Raw genomic sequence first — 12,545 nt, 5'->3', positions numbered from 1 at the left:
CGTTCGTAGCCGGATCTTGACAGCTAGTTGAAATGAATTATGCCTACTCAAGTTTTATTTCAGCACCATGAGCTGTCCATTTCCAATTGATTGTGCCATGGCTGCTTCTTCAAGTTTCATCACCACAATGTAAGTTACTCGAAATCTGTCTTATTGTGAGGTCAATAACTAATAAATACAGTTCCTTCAGAAAGTATTCACAGCCCTTGACTTTTTCCACATTTGGTTGTGTTACAGTTTTCATTTATAATGGATTAGATCGAGATGTTTTGTCACTGGCCTACACAATACCCCATAATGTCAAAGTTGAATTATGTTTTTTGAAAATGTTCCAAATCAATAAAACATTTTAAGCCACTAGGGATCCTGGTTTGAGTCCAGGCTCTGTTGTGGGGCCGGCCTTGACTGGCAGACCCATGAGGCGCCGCACAATTGGCCCAGCGTCGTCTGGGTTAGGGGAGTGTTTGGCTGGCCGGGATGTCCTTGTCCCATTTGTGCTCTAGCAACTCCTGTGGCGGGCCAGGCGCTTGCATGCCAACCCGGTTGCCAGGTGTACGGTGTTTCCTCTGACACATTGGTGCAGCTGACTTTCGGGTTAACCAGGCATTGTGTCAAGAAGCAGTGCTGCTTGGCTGGGTCGTGTTTCGGAGGATGCACGGCTCTCGACCTTCGCCTCTCCCAAGTCCATACGCGAGTTGCAGCGATGGGACAAGACTGTAACTACATATTGGATACCACGAACTTAAAGAAAGAAATAAGAGGTAAAAAATATATATATATAAAAAGTAAAAAGCTAAAATATCTTGAGTCAATAAGTATTCAATAAGTATTCCTTTGTTATGGAAAGCCTAAATAAGGTCAGGAGTAAATAATTGCTTAACAAGTCAAATAATTAGTTTCATGTACTCATTCGGTGTGCAATAATAGTGTTTAACATGATTTTTGACTGACTACCTCATCTCTGTACCCCAACATAAGGTCCCTCAGTCGAGCAGTGAATTTCAAACACAGATTCAACCACAGAGACCAGGGAGGTTTTCTTATGCCTCTCAAAGAAGGGAACCTATTGGTAGATGGGTAAAAAAGCAGACGTTGAATATCCCTTTGAACATGGGGAAGTTATTCATTACACTTTGGACCAGGGGTGTCAAACTCATTCCATGGAGGGCCTAGTGTCTGCTGTTTTTTGTTTTTCCTTTCAATTAAGCCCTAGACAACCAGGCTTGGAGATTTCCTTACCAATTAGTGACCTTAATTCATCAAGTACAAGGGAGAAGCGAAAACCAGCCCTTCGTGGAATGAGATGGATACCATTGCATTGGGTGGTGTATCAATTCACCCAGTCACATTTTATTTTATTTAACTAGGAAATTCAGTTAACCCACTGTTCCTTGGCCATCATTGAAAATAAGAATTTGTTCTTAACTGCCTTGTTCAGGGGCAAAATGACAGATTTTTACCTTGTCAGCTCAGGAATGTCATCTTGCAACTTTTTGGTTACTAGTCCAAAGCTCTAACCACTAGGCTATCTGCCGCCTGCTTTTTGACACAGGCGTCCTTCCTAACTCAGTTGACGGAGAGGAAGGTATCCGCTCAGGGATTTCACCATGAGTCCAATGTTGACTTTAAAACAGTTACAGAGTTTAATGGCTGTGATAGGAAAAAAACTGAGGATGGATCAATATTATGGTTATTTCGCAATACTAACCGAATTGACAGAGTAAAAAGAACAAAGAATGTGCAGAATACAAATATTCTAAAACATGCATTCTGTTTGCAACAAGGCACTAAAGTAATACTGTACTACAACAACTGTTGCAAAACAATTCACTTTTTGTACTGAATACAAAGTGTTATGTTTGGGGAAAAGCCAAACATCAAGCATACTGGTGGCTGCCTCATGTTATGAGTATCCTTGTAATTATTAAGGGCGAGGGAGTTTTTCCTGATTAAAAAAAATGGAATGGAGCTAAGCACAGGCAAAATCCGTCATGAAAATCTGGTTGAGTTTGCTTTCCACTAGACACTAGTGGTGTATTCACCTTTCAGCAGGACAATAACCTAAAACACAAGGCCAAATCTACACTGTAGTTGCTTACCAAGATGAGTGAATGTTCCTGAGTGGCCAATTTACAGTTTTTACTTAAATCTACTTGAAAATATATGACAAGACCTGGAAATTGTTAGGGATGCAGCCCTGTACAGGGATCAACATCAGCGGAAATCAGCGGAAATTTCAGAGTGACAACTAATAGTACTCGATACAAATCAAAACTTTCATTAAAACACACATGCAGGTTACTCAATTAAAGCTACACTCGTTGTGAATCTAGCCAACAAGTCTGATTTTTAAAATGCTTTTCGGCGAAAGCATGAGAAGCTATTATCTGATAGCATGCAACCCCCGACATACCCAAAGGGGACGTGAACAGAATAATTAGCGTAGCCGGCGCTACACAAAACGCAGAAATAAAATATAAAACATTAATTACCTTTGACGAGCTTCTTTGTTGGCACTCCTATATGTCCCATAAACATCACAATTGGGTCTTTTTTTCGATTAAATCCGTCCATGTATACCCAAAATGTCCATTTATGAAGCCCGTATGATCAGGAAAAAACTGCTTTCCAAAACGCAACGTCATTTTTTTAAATAAAAGAAGTTGCCTATAAACTTTGACAAAACACTTCAAACTACTTTTGTAATCCAACTTTAGGTATTAGTAAACGTTAATAATCGATCAAATTGATCACGGGACGATCTGTATTCAATAGCAGCAAGTCTTGAAATCATGGTCCATATTCTCCCTTTCATAACTTCCTCCGGTGTACCTGAAGACAGGAAGTGCCTATTCCTCATCTCACCAAGGATAAACTTCAACTCAATTGTTGGCGACATCGTGTGGAAGCTGTAGGCATTGTAAACTGGACGCTATCTATTTTCTCTTGCCATAGACAATACAGAGACTGGCGGAGGGATATTTTTTTGTGTTTTTTTGTGAACAGTTTTCCTTGGGATTTTGCCTCCTACACACGTTCTGTTATAGTCACAGACATGATTTAACCAGTTTTAGAGACTTCAGAGTGTTTTCTATCCACACATACATATGCATATACTATATTCCTGGCATGAGTAGCAGGACGTTGAAATGTTGCGCGATTTTTAACAAAAAGCTGCAAAAATTCGCAGCCTCTTTTAAGAGGTTTTAACTGCCAAAGGTGCTTCTACAGAGTGTTGACTCAGAGGTGTGAATACTTGTGTAAATTACATATTTCTGTATTTCATTTACAAACATTTCTAAAAACATGTTTTCACATTGTCGTTATGGGGTATTGTGTGTAGATAGGTAAAACGTATTTAATCAATTTTGAATTCAGACTGTAACACAACAAAATGTGGAATAAGTTAAGGCGTATGTATACTTTCTGAAGACACTGTACATCATGGGTTAGAAACATATACTTTTTAATCAATTAAAGTAGTGGCAATTTATCAAAGTTGACCTCCAGTCCTCTTTCAAATCGTTGTATTGTCCTTCAAAAATTGAACCGAACATAGGCAATAGGCTAGGCTAGTTTATTTTTTGGTACTAGCCCTGATCAAAAAAGATTTTCATAAGCAGCTTTTGACTCTCCGTCTGAACTGCCATTGTGTGCCTAGACAGCAAAGCTATTGGTTTGGCAACACTCAAAAAAGTTTTTGAGTCTTCATGTACCACAACCAACAACTATCCAGTGGAGCTATTGGTATGGAGGAGGATAAGGAGGATGAAATGGACAATGAACTGTATAATGACATTGAAATTTAGGCCTAGATTAGCTTGGCTCTCACCAACTGTTATTTTCCAAAAAAGAGTTGTGTTTGTTCAAAAAAAGAAACAGCCCAAAATAGCATTTTGTCTCTTATTGTTATCATGGAAGATGTAATTAAGATTCATGTCTTAACCCAATGAGTCCCACAATAATGCTGGAGCATTTTGAACTTGTAACCAATTTTAAACATTGTGTGTTTAAAATGGGTTACAGACTTCTAGGTTGTACCATTGAATTTGTCTATTTCTTCTTCATCTGTAGATAACAACCACATAGGTCTGTGTGATTAACGGGGTCTGAGCTAGAGCGATGGTTGTGAGACAAGGGCGGGTCCCGAAGGGGTCTTTAAAAACATAACTGTAGCTATCACAGCTCAGGAGAAGACCCAGATGCAGACAGTTTGAAGTAACAAAAGTTTATTTCATAAACAGGGGGCAGGAAAACGACAGGCAGAGTCCGAAAGGTACAGAACGCCAGGTAGGCTCACTGTCAGGGCAGGCAGAATGGTCAAAACCGGGAGAACTAGAAAACAGGGACTAGAGAAAAACACAGGGAAAAGTACGGGGAAGACACTGGTAGGCTTGACTATACAAGACAAACTGGCAACAGACAAACAGAAAACACAGGTATAAATACATTTGGGAGGATGGGGAAGATGGGCGACCTGTGGAGGGGGGGGGGAGTGGCGACAAGCACAAAGACAGGTGAAACAGATCAGGGTGTGACAGCAGTGCCTGAATGGTTTGAGCTACAAACTATTAAAAGCCATGTATGAAATGCTGAGACTCTCCACGAACACGCACAAGTAATGCATATTTTGCTCTATGATGCTGACAAGCTACACAAGAGTCGTTAGATAGAAGATCATAGGAAATCCTAGAACATAGTGTCTATAATAGTTTAATAGGCTCATAGTTTTATGTTTTTATTATTTTATTTAACCTTGAGATTAAACATCTATTTTACAAGAGAGCCCTGTACACATTACAATAAAAACAGAATATTAAAACATACAAGTGTTTAAAACAATGTAATTCAGCACACAATTAACAAAAATAAACATTTAATAAAAGCAATTGCATTCAACTACATAGAAGTCCTCAATCAATCATTTAAACTGCCTGAGTGGCAACAGTACATCTAGCTGCAGTGAACTCTGCATATTGTTCCACAAATTAGGGGCAAAAAAACTACACGTGGATTTTCCTACATCTGTGGAGACTGAAGGGATCTCTAGTGTTATTCATTCCTGTGAATGGGTTTGGTAACTTATGATTCTTATCTTAATGAATGATGTTACATATCGATGGAGTTTCTGTAAGATTGCTTTGAAATAAATAAAAGGGAATGCAGCTTTCTTCTTTACAGACAAAGAGGTCCATCCCACATTTTTGAACAGACTACAATGATGAGTCCTAAAATTGTCCCCTGTGATAAAACGTATTTAGGAATAGTAAACTGAGTCCAAGGGTTTTAAAACAGAGGTTTCCGCATGCAAGTTAACAATTTCACAAACATCCAATACAAGAAAAAACGTTGCTTGAACAATCTTTCTCCTATTTTTAAAACAAAGGCATGATTTATTTAAATATAAAAAAAACAATATTGGTTGCTGTCACAAACTCCACAAAGCTGTCACTGACTAGTTGGATATTTATTTCCCAATGTGTAAACTATTTCAGCATTCATATAAATTTGTTTTTATCAGGTTTTTCCTTTTACTGGACTGTATGCCTAATTGTATGGTGTTCTACTTGTAGCCCTGGTTATCATGAAAATATAATTGTAAAACGCATAATTGTGAGACTATATTTAAGGGCGGATATGTAGATAAATGAAAGTCAGAAAAATACAAAGTTTTTTTGCAGGGGTCTCTGGACTGAAAGGGTTAATTGCAGATTGGACCCCAGGTGTTTTTCTTTGTTTTTATGTACACAAGCCTACTAGACAAGCTAAATTACTTCTATGCTCGCTTTGAGGAAAGTAATACTGAAACATGCATGAGAGCATCAGCTGTTCCGGACAACTGTGTGATCACGATCTCCGTAACCGATGTGAGTAAGACAGGTCAACATTCACAAGGCCGAAGTGCCAGACAGATTACCAGGACGTGTACTCCGAGCATGCGCTGACCAACTGGCAAGTGTCTTCACTGACATTTTCAACCTCTCCCTGTCTGAGACTGTATTACCAACATGTTTCAAGCAGACTACCTTAGTAGCTGTGCCCAAGAACACTAAGATAACCTGCCTAAATGACTACCAACCTGTAGCACTCACATCTGTAGCCATGAAGTGCTTTGAAAGGTTGGTCATGGCTCACTTCAACACAATTATCTCAGAAACCCTAGACCCCACTCCAATTTGCATACCACTAACAGATCCACAGATTATGCAATCTCTATTGCACTCCACACTGCCCTTTCACACATGGACAAAAGGAACACCTATGCGAGAGTGCTATTCATTGACTATAACTCACCATAGCACCCTCAAAGCTCATCACTATTTTGCACGCCCAATTTTTCAGTTTTTGATTTGTTAAAAAAGTTTGAAATATCCAATAAATGTTGTTCCACTTCATGATTGTGTCCCACTTGTTGTTGATTCTTCACAAAAAAATACAGTTTTATATTTTTATGTTTGAAGCCTGAAATGTGGCAAAAGGTCGCAAAGATCAAGGGGGCCGAATACTTTCGCAAGGCACTGTATGTTAATCTTTTTAGTACCTACAGATTTTTAAAAAACAAATCCTGGAGGGAATCCTGGAGGGACTGCCTGAATATCAGTGTTTCACACTGAAAATGTGATCCAAGAAAGGACTAGCAGAAGTTAGAACTGTCAAACAAATTTTTAAGATTGGCTTGAATGTGACAATACACCAAATCAATCCCTTAAAATTGTAGGAGATTGTCACTCAACAAGGGTACAGGAAGAGACAGGTTTGGGCTTGAGCCTGCCAAAGTAATTTTGTTTGTGTTTGATGATCTCTTCTCCTTCCCCCCCAACCAGCGAACTGCATCCAGAGGATGAGGCGAACGCCCCCGCTGGATGAGCTTCAACCACCACCGTACCAGGACGAGGACGGCTCCCCGCGGATGTCCTACACACCATCAGACCTGGGCGATGCCAAGTGCAACCTGTCCCAAAACAGCGACAGTCCCCATCACTCCTACGGCAAGTGTCCGAGCGAGGCCAGCAATGGACAGGAGACAGAGAGTTACCTAAACAAGGGGTATGAGGAGGACATACCCAGCGACAGCACAGCTGTGCTCAGCCCAGAGGTGAGAGACACCACAGGACATACCGGAAAGACATAACCAGTAACATATTGGAGAAAGAGTTTTTCCTGAGGGCCAGTTTCCCGGACACAGATTAAGTCTAGGCCTGGACTCGAAATTATTTTCATTGGATATTCTTAGCTTTTTAGTCTAGGACTAGGCTTAATCTGTGTCCAGGAAAGCGCTCCAATGTGTTTTGACACATTTCTATAAAACATACCGTATAAAGGATGTAGGCTACGTCTAAGGTAAATGACCACTTGAGTTTGTATGCCAATGATGCAAATTGAATAGTGAATCAAACATAATATAGTCATTTGTTCAACATGTATTTGGAATACATTTATTTTTGAAAGATGTGAGACATGTTTGTGATTATTATTGTGTGAGCGGACCAACATAATCAATGAAAATCTCCCAAGGAAAAAACATACATCTTCTTCCCCAGATCAAATAGGAACACAATACGATTATCTTTAAACTACAACAAAAGTCACGGGAATGTCACCGTCTTAGCGGTTCTTCATGGATAGCTCCTCTGTCTCAGTGGCCATCTTTCAGAGATCGCCCCCCCCTCTCTGCTGGTTCCACACTCTCTCTTATAGGAGAAGGAGAATATGTCATTAGTACCGTCAGCTGTGCTTAATTTCCTCTGGTTACCTTGTCTCCCATTGTCTCCCTTGTTGGGCTACTATCCGTGAGCCCAGCCTGCCCTCTGGTGGTCCTTCCACAATATGTAGGTGTAAAAGGTCCGAATCAGAGATGAGATCAGACACTAACATAAAATAAAAAGGTGTAAACTGAAACTCATTGATATGGCATGACCATAAACTGTGGTGCAAATAAGGAAAGTACAGAGAGAGTGCTAAACAAGAGGCGGATCTTGTCACAGATATTGTGAAGCATTTGTACATTTACGCAAAAGTTCTCTCCACCCTCGTGCAATGTGAAAATGGTGTGATGAGATTGGCCTCTTGCCTTGTACACTCTTAGAAATTGTGCTATCCAGAACCTACAAGAGACCTTTGGCTGGATGGAGAGAGAACACATGGAAGCACACAAACTGTATCCCTACAGATCTATCAGTAAATCAATACTCCAGGGTGAAGTTTTACATTGCACTCTTATGCTTTGTTCACACTGCAGGCCTTAATGCTAAAAACATTTTGGGGTAGCACTTTATAATAATTCCATGTAACTCCATTTATAATTGATTAGTAAAATGTTTATTCATATTTATACTTTATAATGACCAAATAAATGTTTTGAGTGACCAGTGTAATTTCTCACAAAAAGATGCCATTGGTAGACATTCCAGTAGTATCTGATGAGTACCTGCCATGAAGCCCAAAACAAACACGTATACAAAAACACAGGGATGTAACCCAAACAAAAGAGTGAGGTAAAACCTAATAAATACACGGGGCGAGACCCGTAATACACTACACGGTGTCGAGACCCGTAATAACAAATGCACAACAATACACAGGACAAGACCTGTAATAAAAAGTGCACAGTACACGCAACACGAAATAACAAAGCACAGGTACTCATAGACCAACGGACATGGGAACAATAACCGACAAGACAATGGTGAACAGAGGGCACAAATACTGTATACAATTACTAATAAGGGGAAATGGGAACCAGGTGTGCGTAATGAAACAGTTCAGTGACGCCTAGAGGCCGGTGACGTAGACCTCCAGAGATGGTGTAGGGAATGAGCAGCAGTACCGGGGGAATCTGTGACAGGTTAGACCTAGAAAAACCAAAAATGACCCCCTGTAGGAAAAGGAGAGTCTCACGAACACGATGGCTTTCTCCGACTCGTCTAAGGTAACGCATACAAATGAATAGGTGAGAAGATCATATATATATATACCTATAATTCCTGTGTAAAAGAAAAAATATTTATTTCATTTTGAATATCTCCTAGATATAGGACAGACGCTTCAAACCCTTATGTCTTTTTTGCCATTTATGAATGTGTTATTCAATGTGTTTCTATGGGCTCTAGTAGTAAAGGCCAAATTCAATATCTATTTTTTTTTCTAAAGGGGTCCTAAAATGCTAAATAAAGTAGCTAAATGATCCATATGACCTTCTTAAAACAATTCTATATGTCTGCTTAGAACCCCCCTCCCTCAACGGCTTAGCCTTCTAAGAATATATTAAGCAAACGAGATGGCACCATTTCTTGTTTTTATTTTATTTACAGATAGCACACCACAACATAATTTACAAATTAAGCATGTGTGTTTGGTGAGTCCACCAGATCAGAGGCAGTAGGGCAGACCAAGGATGCTCTCTTACGTGAATTGGAAAATGTCTCTGACCTGCTAAGCATTCAAAATATAAACAAGTACTTTTGGGTATCAGGGAAAATGTATGGAGTAAAAAGTACATTATGGTTGTTCATTAAAAAAAATGGGGTATGGATGTGGGTACGCAGACCCATGAGCCACTGCTGCCCCTCATGTTGAGTTCCATTGTTTTGTGGCTCCGACCCCCATCGAAAATGCCTGTCCCTGTTCTAGGCTATTTTCATACCTTAACTTTGGGATAGGCGTGCCGCTTAGCACCCCACCTTGACAACATCCGGTGAAATTGCAGAGCGCGAAATTCAAAATACAAAATTCAGAATATTAAACATTCATGAAAATACAAGTGCCTTACATCGTTTAAAAGCATAACTTCTTGTTAATCCAGCCGCTTTGTCAGATTTCAAAAAGGCTTTACAGCGAAAGCATACGATGCGATTATCTGAGGACAGCGCTGTTTACATTACTGGAGATAAATAACAAAATCCGCGCCCTCACCGACACACACGCCACAGCACTACAGCCAAGATGGGAGCCACCTAGAAAAACTACAAATTCTACAAATTATTTTTTCAAAAAACAAGCCTGAAACTCTTTCTAAAGAATGTTGACATCTACTGGAAGCCCTAGGAACTGCAAGAAAGGAGGTATTCCATTGATATTCCCATAGACAGCCATTTCAATGAGTGGTGAGCTCAAAATAAAAAACCTGGATGGATTCTCCTCTGGTTTTCGCCTGCCATATCAGTTCTATTATACTCACAGACATTATTTTATGCATATCCTAGCTTCTGGGCCTGACTAACAGGCAGTTTACTTTGGGCACCTCAGTCATCCAAACTTCCGAATACTGCCCCCTATCCCGAAGAAGTTTTAAGGAACAACAGGTACTGCTGGAATGTCTACCAATGGCATGCCCATCTTTTAGTTAGAAATTACACTCCAAATATATATCAAGTATTTATAAAGTATAAAGGCCAGTGACAATTTTAGCATGTAAATCTTAGTGGGGCAAAAAAAAATGTTTTTAGATGCATGCCAGCAAACCCACTACACAACACAACACTAAACAATATATTAATTGGACTATAACGGTGACAAACGGTGCCGGCCTACATAAAGCTATCCCAACAGCAGAGCTTCATTTCAGTACCATGGAGTGAATCCTTAATTTCTTATGGTATAGGGGACGCTTGCCAGGGAAAATGCAGAGTGGCAAATTCAAAACAAATTATATAAAAAATCTAACTTTCATTAAATAAGACATGTAAGATACTCAATTAAAGCTACACTCGTTTTGAATCCAGCCAACATATCAGATTTTAAAAAGGCTTTTCGGCGAAAGCATAAGAAGCTATTATCTGATGATAGCCCTACAGTAAACAAAGAGGGTAGCATATTTCAACCCTGCAGGCGCTACACAAAACACAGAAATAAAATATAAAACATGCCTTACCTTTGATGAGCTTCTTTTGTTGGCACTCCAATATGTCCCATAAACATCACAATTTGTCCTTTTGTTCGATTCATTCCGTCCATATATATCCAAAATGTCCATTTATTTGGCCCCTTTTGATCCAGAAAAAAACAGCTTCCAAATTGCGCACCGTCACTACAAAATATTTCAAAAGTTGCCTCTAAACTTTGCCAAAATATTTCAAACTACTTTTGTAATTACAACCTTAGGTATTTTTAAACGTTAATAATCGATCAAATTGAAGACGGGTCTATCTGTGTTCAATACAGAAACACAACAAACCAAGCTACTTTTCAAGTCTTGCCGCAACTCTCAACAGTGTTATGCAGTTCCTAGATGGCCAGACTTCTTCATTGCACAAAGGAATAACCTCAACCAAATTTCAAAGACTGGTGACATCCAGTGGAAGCGGTAAGAACTGAAAACAAGTTCCTAAGAAATATCGTTTGCCAATGAGAAATCAATTAACAGACAGAGACCTCAAAAAAATGTTTATTCTGAACGGTTAATAAAATAAATAACAAAATAAAGTATATTTGGGTACAAAAATAAAATCCAAATTAAAACAATAGCAGGGCATAAACCGTCATTATTATGCCTCCTCATACACAGATAACAATACATTATCGGTTAGTCCTCAGGGTTTTGCCTGCTACATAAGTTCTGTTATACTCAGACATGATTCAAATAGTTTTTGAATCTTCAGAGGGTTTTCTATCCAAATCTACTAATAATATGCATATCTTATATTCTTGGCATGAGTAGCAGGAAGTTGAAATTGGGCACGCTATTTATCCAAAAGTGTCGATTAAGACATTAATGAGCGAGCTAAAACGGACGTAGTCAATATTACTATTTGTACAGCGACAGAGTTCAGAACATGAGCCATTCTTACAGTATTTTCCCTGTACACAAAGTCAGAACTGTAGGATAAATAAAGGGGATAAATAAGCAGACATTGAAAGCTCTTGCAATATTTGATGATGACATTTCTCTAAAACAGGCTATAGGCTACATGTGCACCACCAAGTCAGAACAATAGGCTAAGTTATGAGGTGGGAAGGGACCAAATTATTAGGGTGAGGCACATGGGCTACTAAAGGCTTACTACACAACATAAAGTTAGTATTTCTTTCTTAGCTAGAGTATACATATCTCCCTGGCATATTACATGATTTATGCAGCTGCATACAATACATTTTTGGACCTTGTTGAGCTGTGCTCATTTGAACAGGAAGGTGGCACTACGGTCCACACGCCCTCTCCACTGAATAGCAGGCTAGTGATGTTTTTGCAACACTTGCGGTTAGCCACAGATTCCTTCCAAACCATTCATTGTTCAATTTCGATTTCCAACTTGTTTTGTAATGTTTAAGTCCAATGGCCGATGTACACCGGTACGTTTTATTTATAATTCATCTTCATATGACAGCGATTGAAAAGGATTTCCCAGTAGATTGTCGACTTGATTCATGATGACTGCTTGTCTAGCTTGCTAGCTAAGATTTAGAAATTATTGTTAGGTTCTGAACACACTCACGGACAACTAGAAAAAGCTCAAACCATGTTTATCCACCTACTGGGTCACACAGCTGCAAAGACAAATGCATGTTTACACAAGCACGTATATTTATACAACCCTACTAGGCGGAGT

At 39.3% G+C, this 12,545-nt stretch overlaps 1 protein-coding gene across 3 annotated transcripts in view; it reads left to right on the top strand.

Annotated features, from left to right (window-relative positions):
* The window catches only part of syt14a (synaptotagmin XIVa), a 111,048-nt gene that overhangs the window by 73,981 nt on the left and 24,522 nt on the right, over nt 1-12,545 (top strand). For all 3 annotated transcript variants that reach the window (XM_046349911.1, XM_046349909.1, XM_046349910.1), the window contains exon 5: nt 6,825-7,096. In XM_046349911.1, coding sequence (XP_046205867.1) covers nt 6,825-7,096 — 272 coding nt within the window. The remainder of the gene's footprint in view (nt 1-6,824; nt 7,097-12,545) is intronic.

Source organism: Oncorhynchus gorbuscha, linkage group LG05, assembly GCF_021184085.1.
Source record: "Oncorhynchus gorbuscha isolate QuinsamMale2020 ecotype Even-year linkage group LG05, OgorEven_v1.0, whole genome shotgun sequence".
Lineage (NCBI taxonomy): Eukaryota > Metazoa > Chordata > Actinopteri > Salmoniformes > Salmonidae > Oncorhynchus > Oncorhynchus gorbuscha.
Note: the sequence above shows the minus strand (reverse complement) of the source record. Positions and strands in the feature narration are given on the sequence as shown.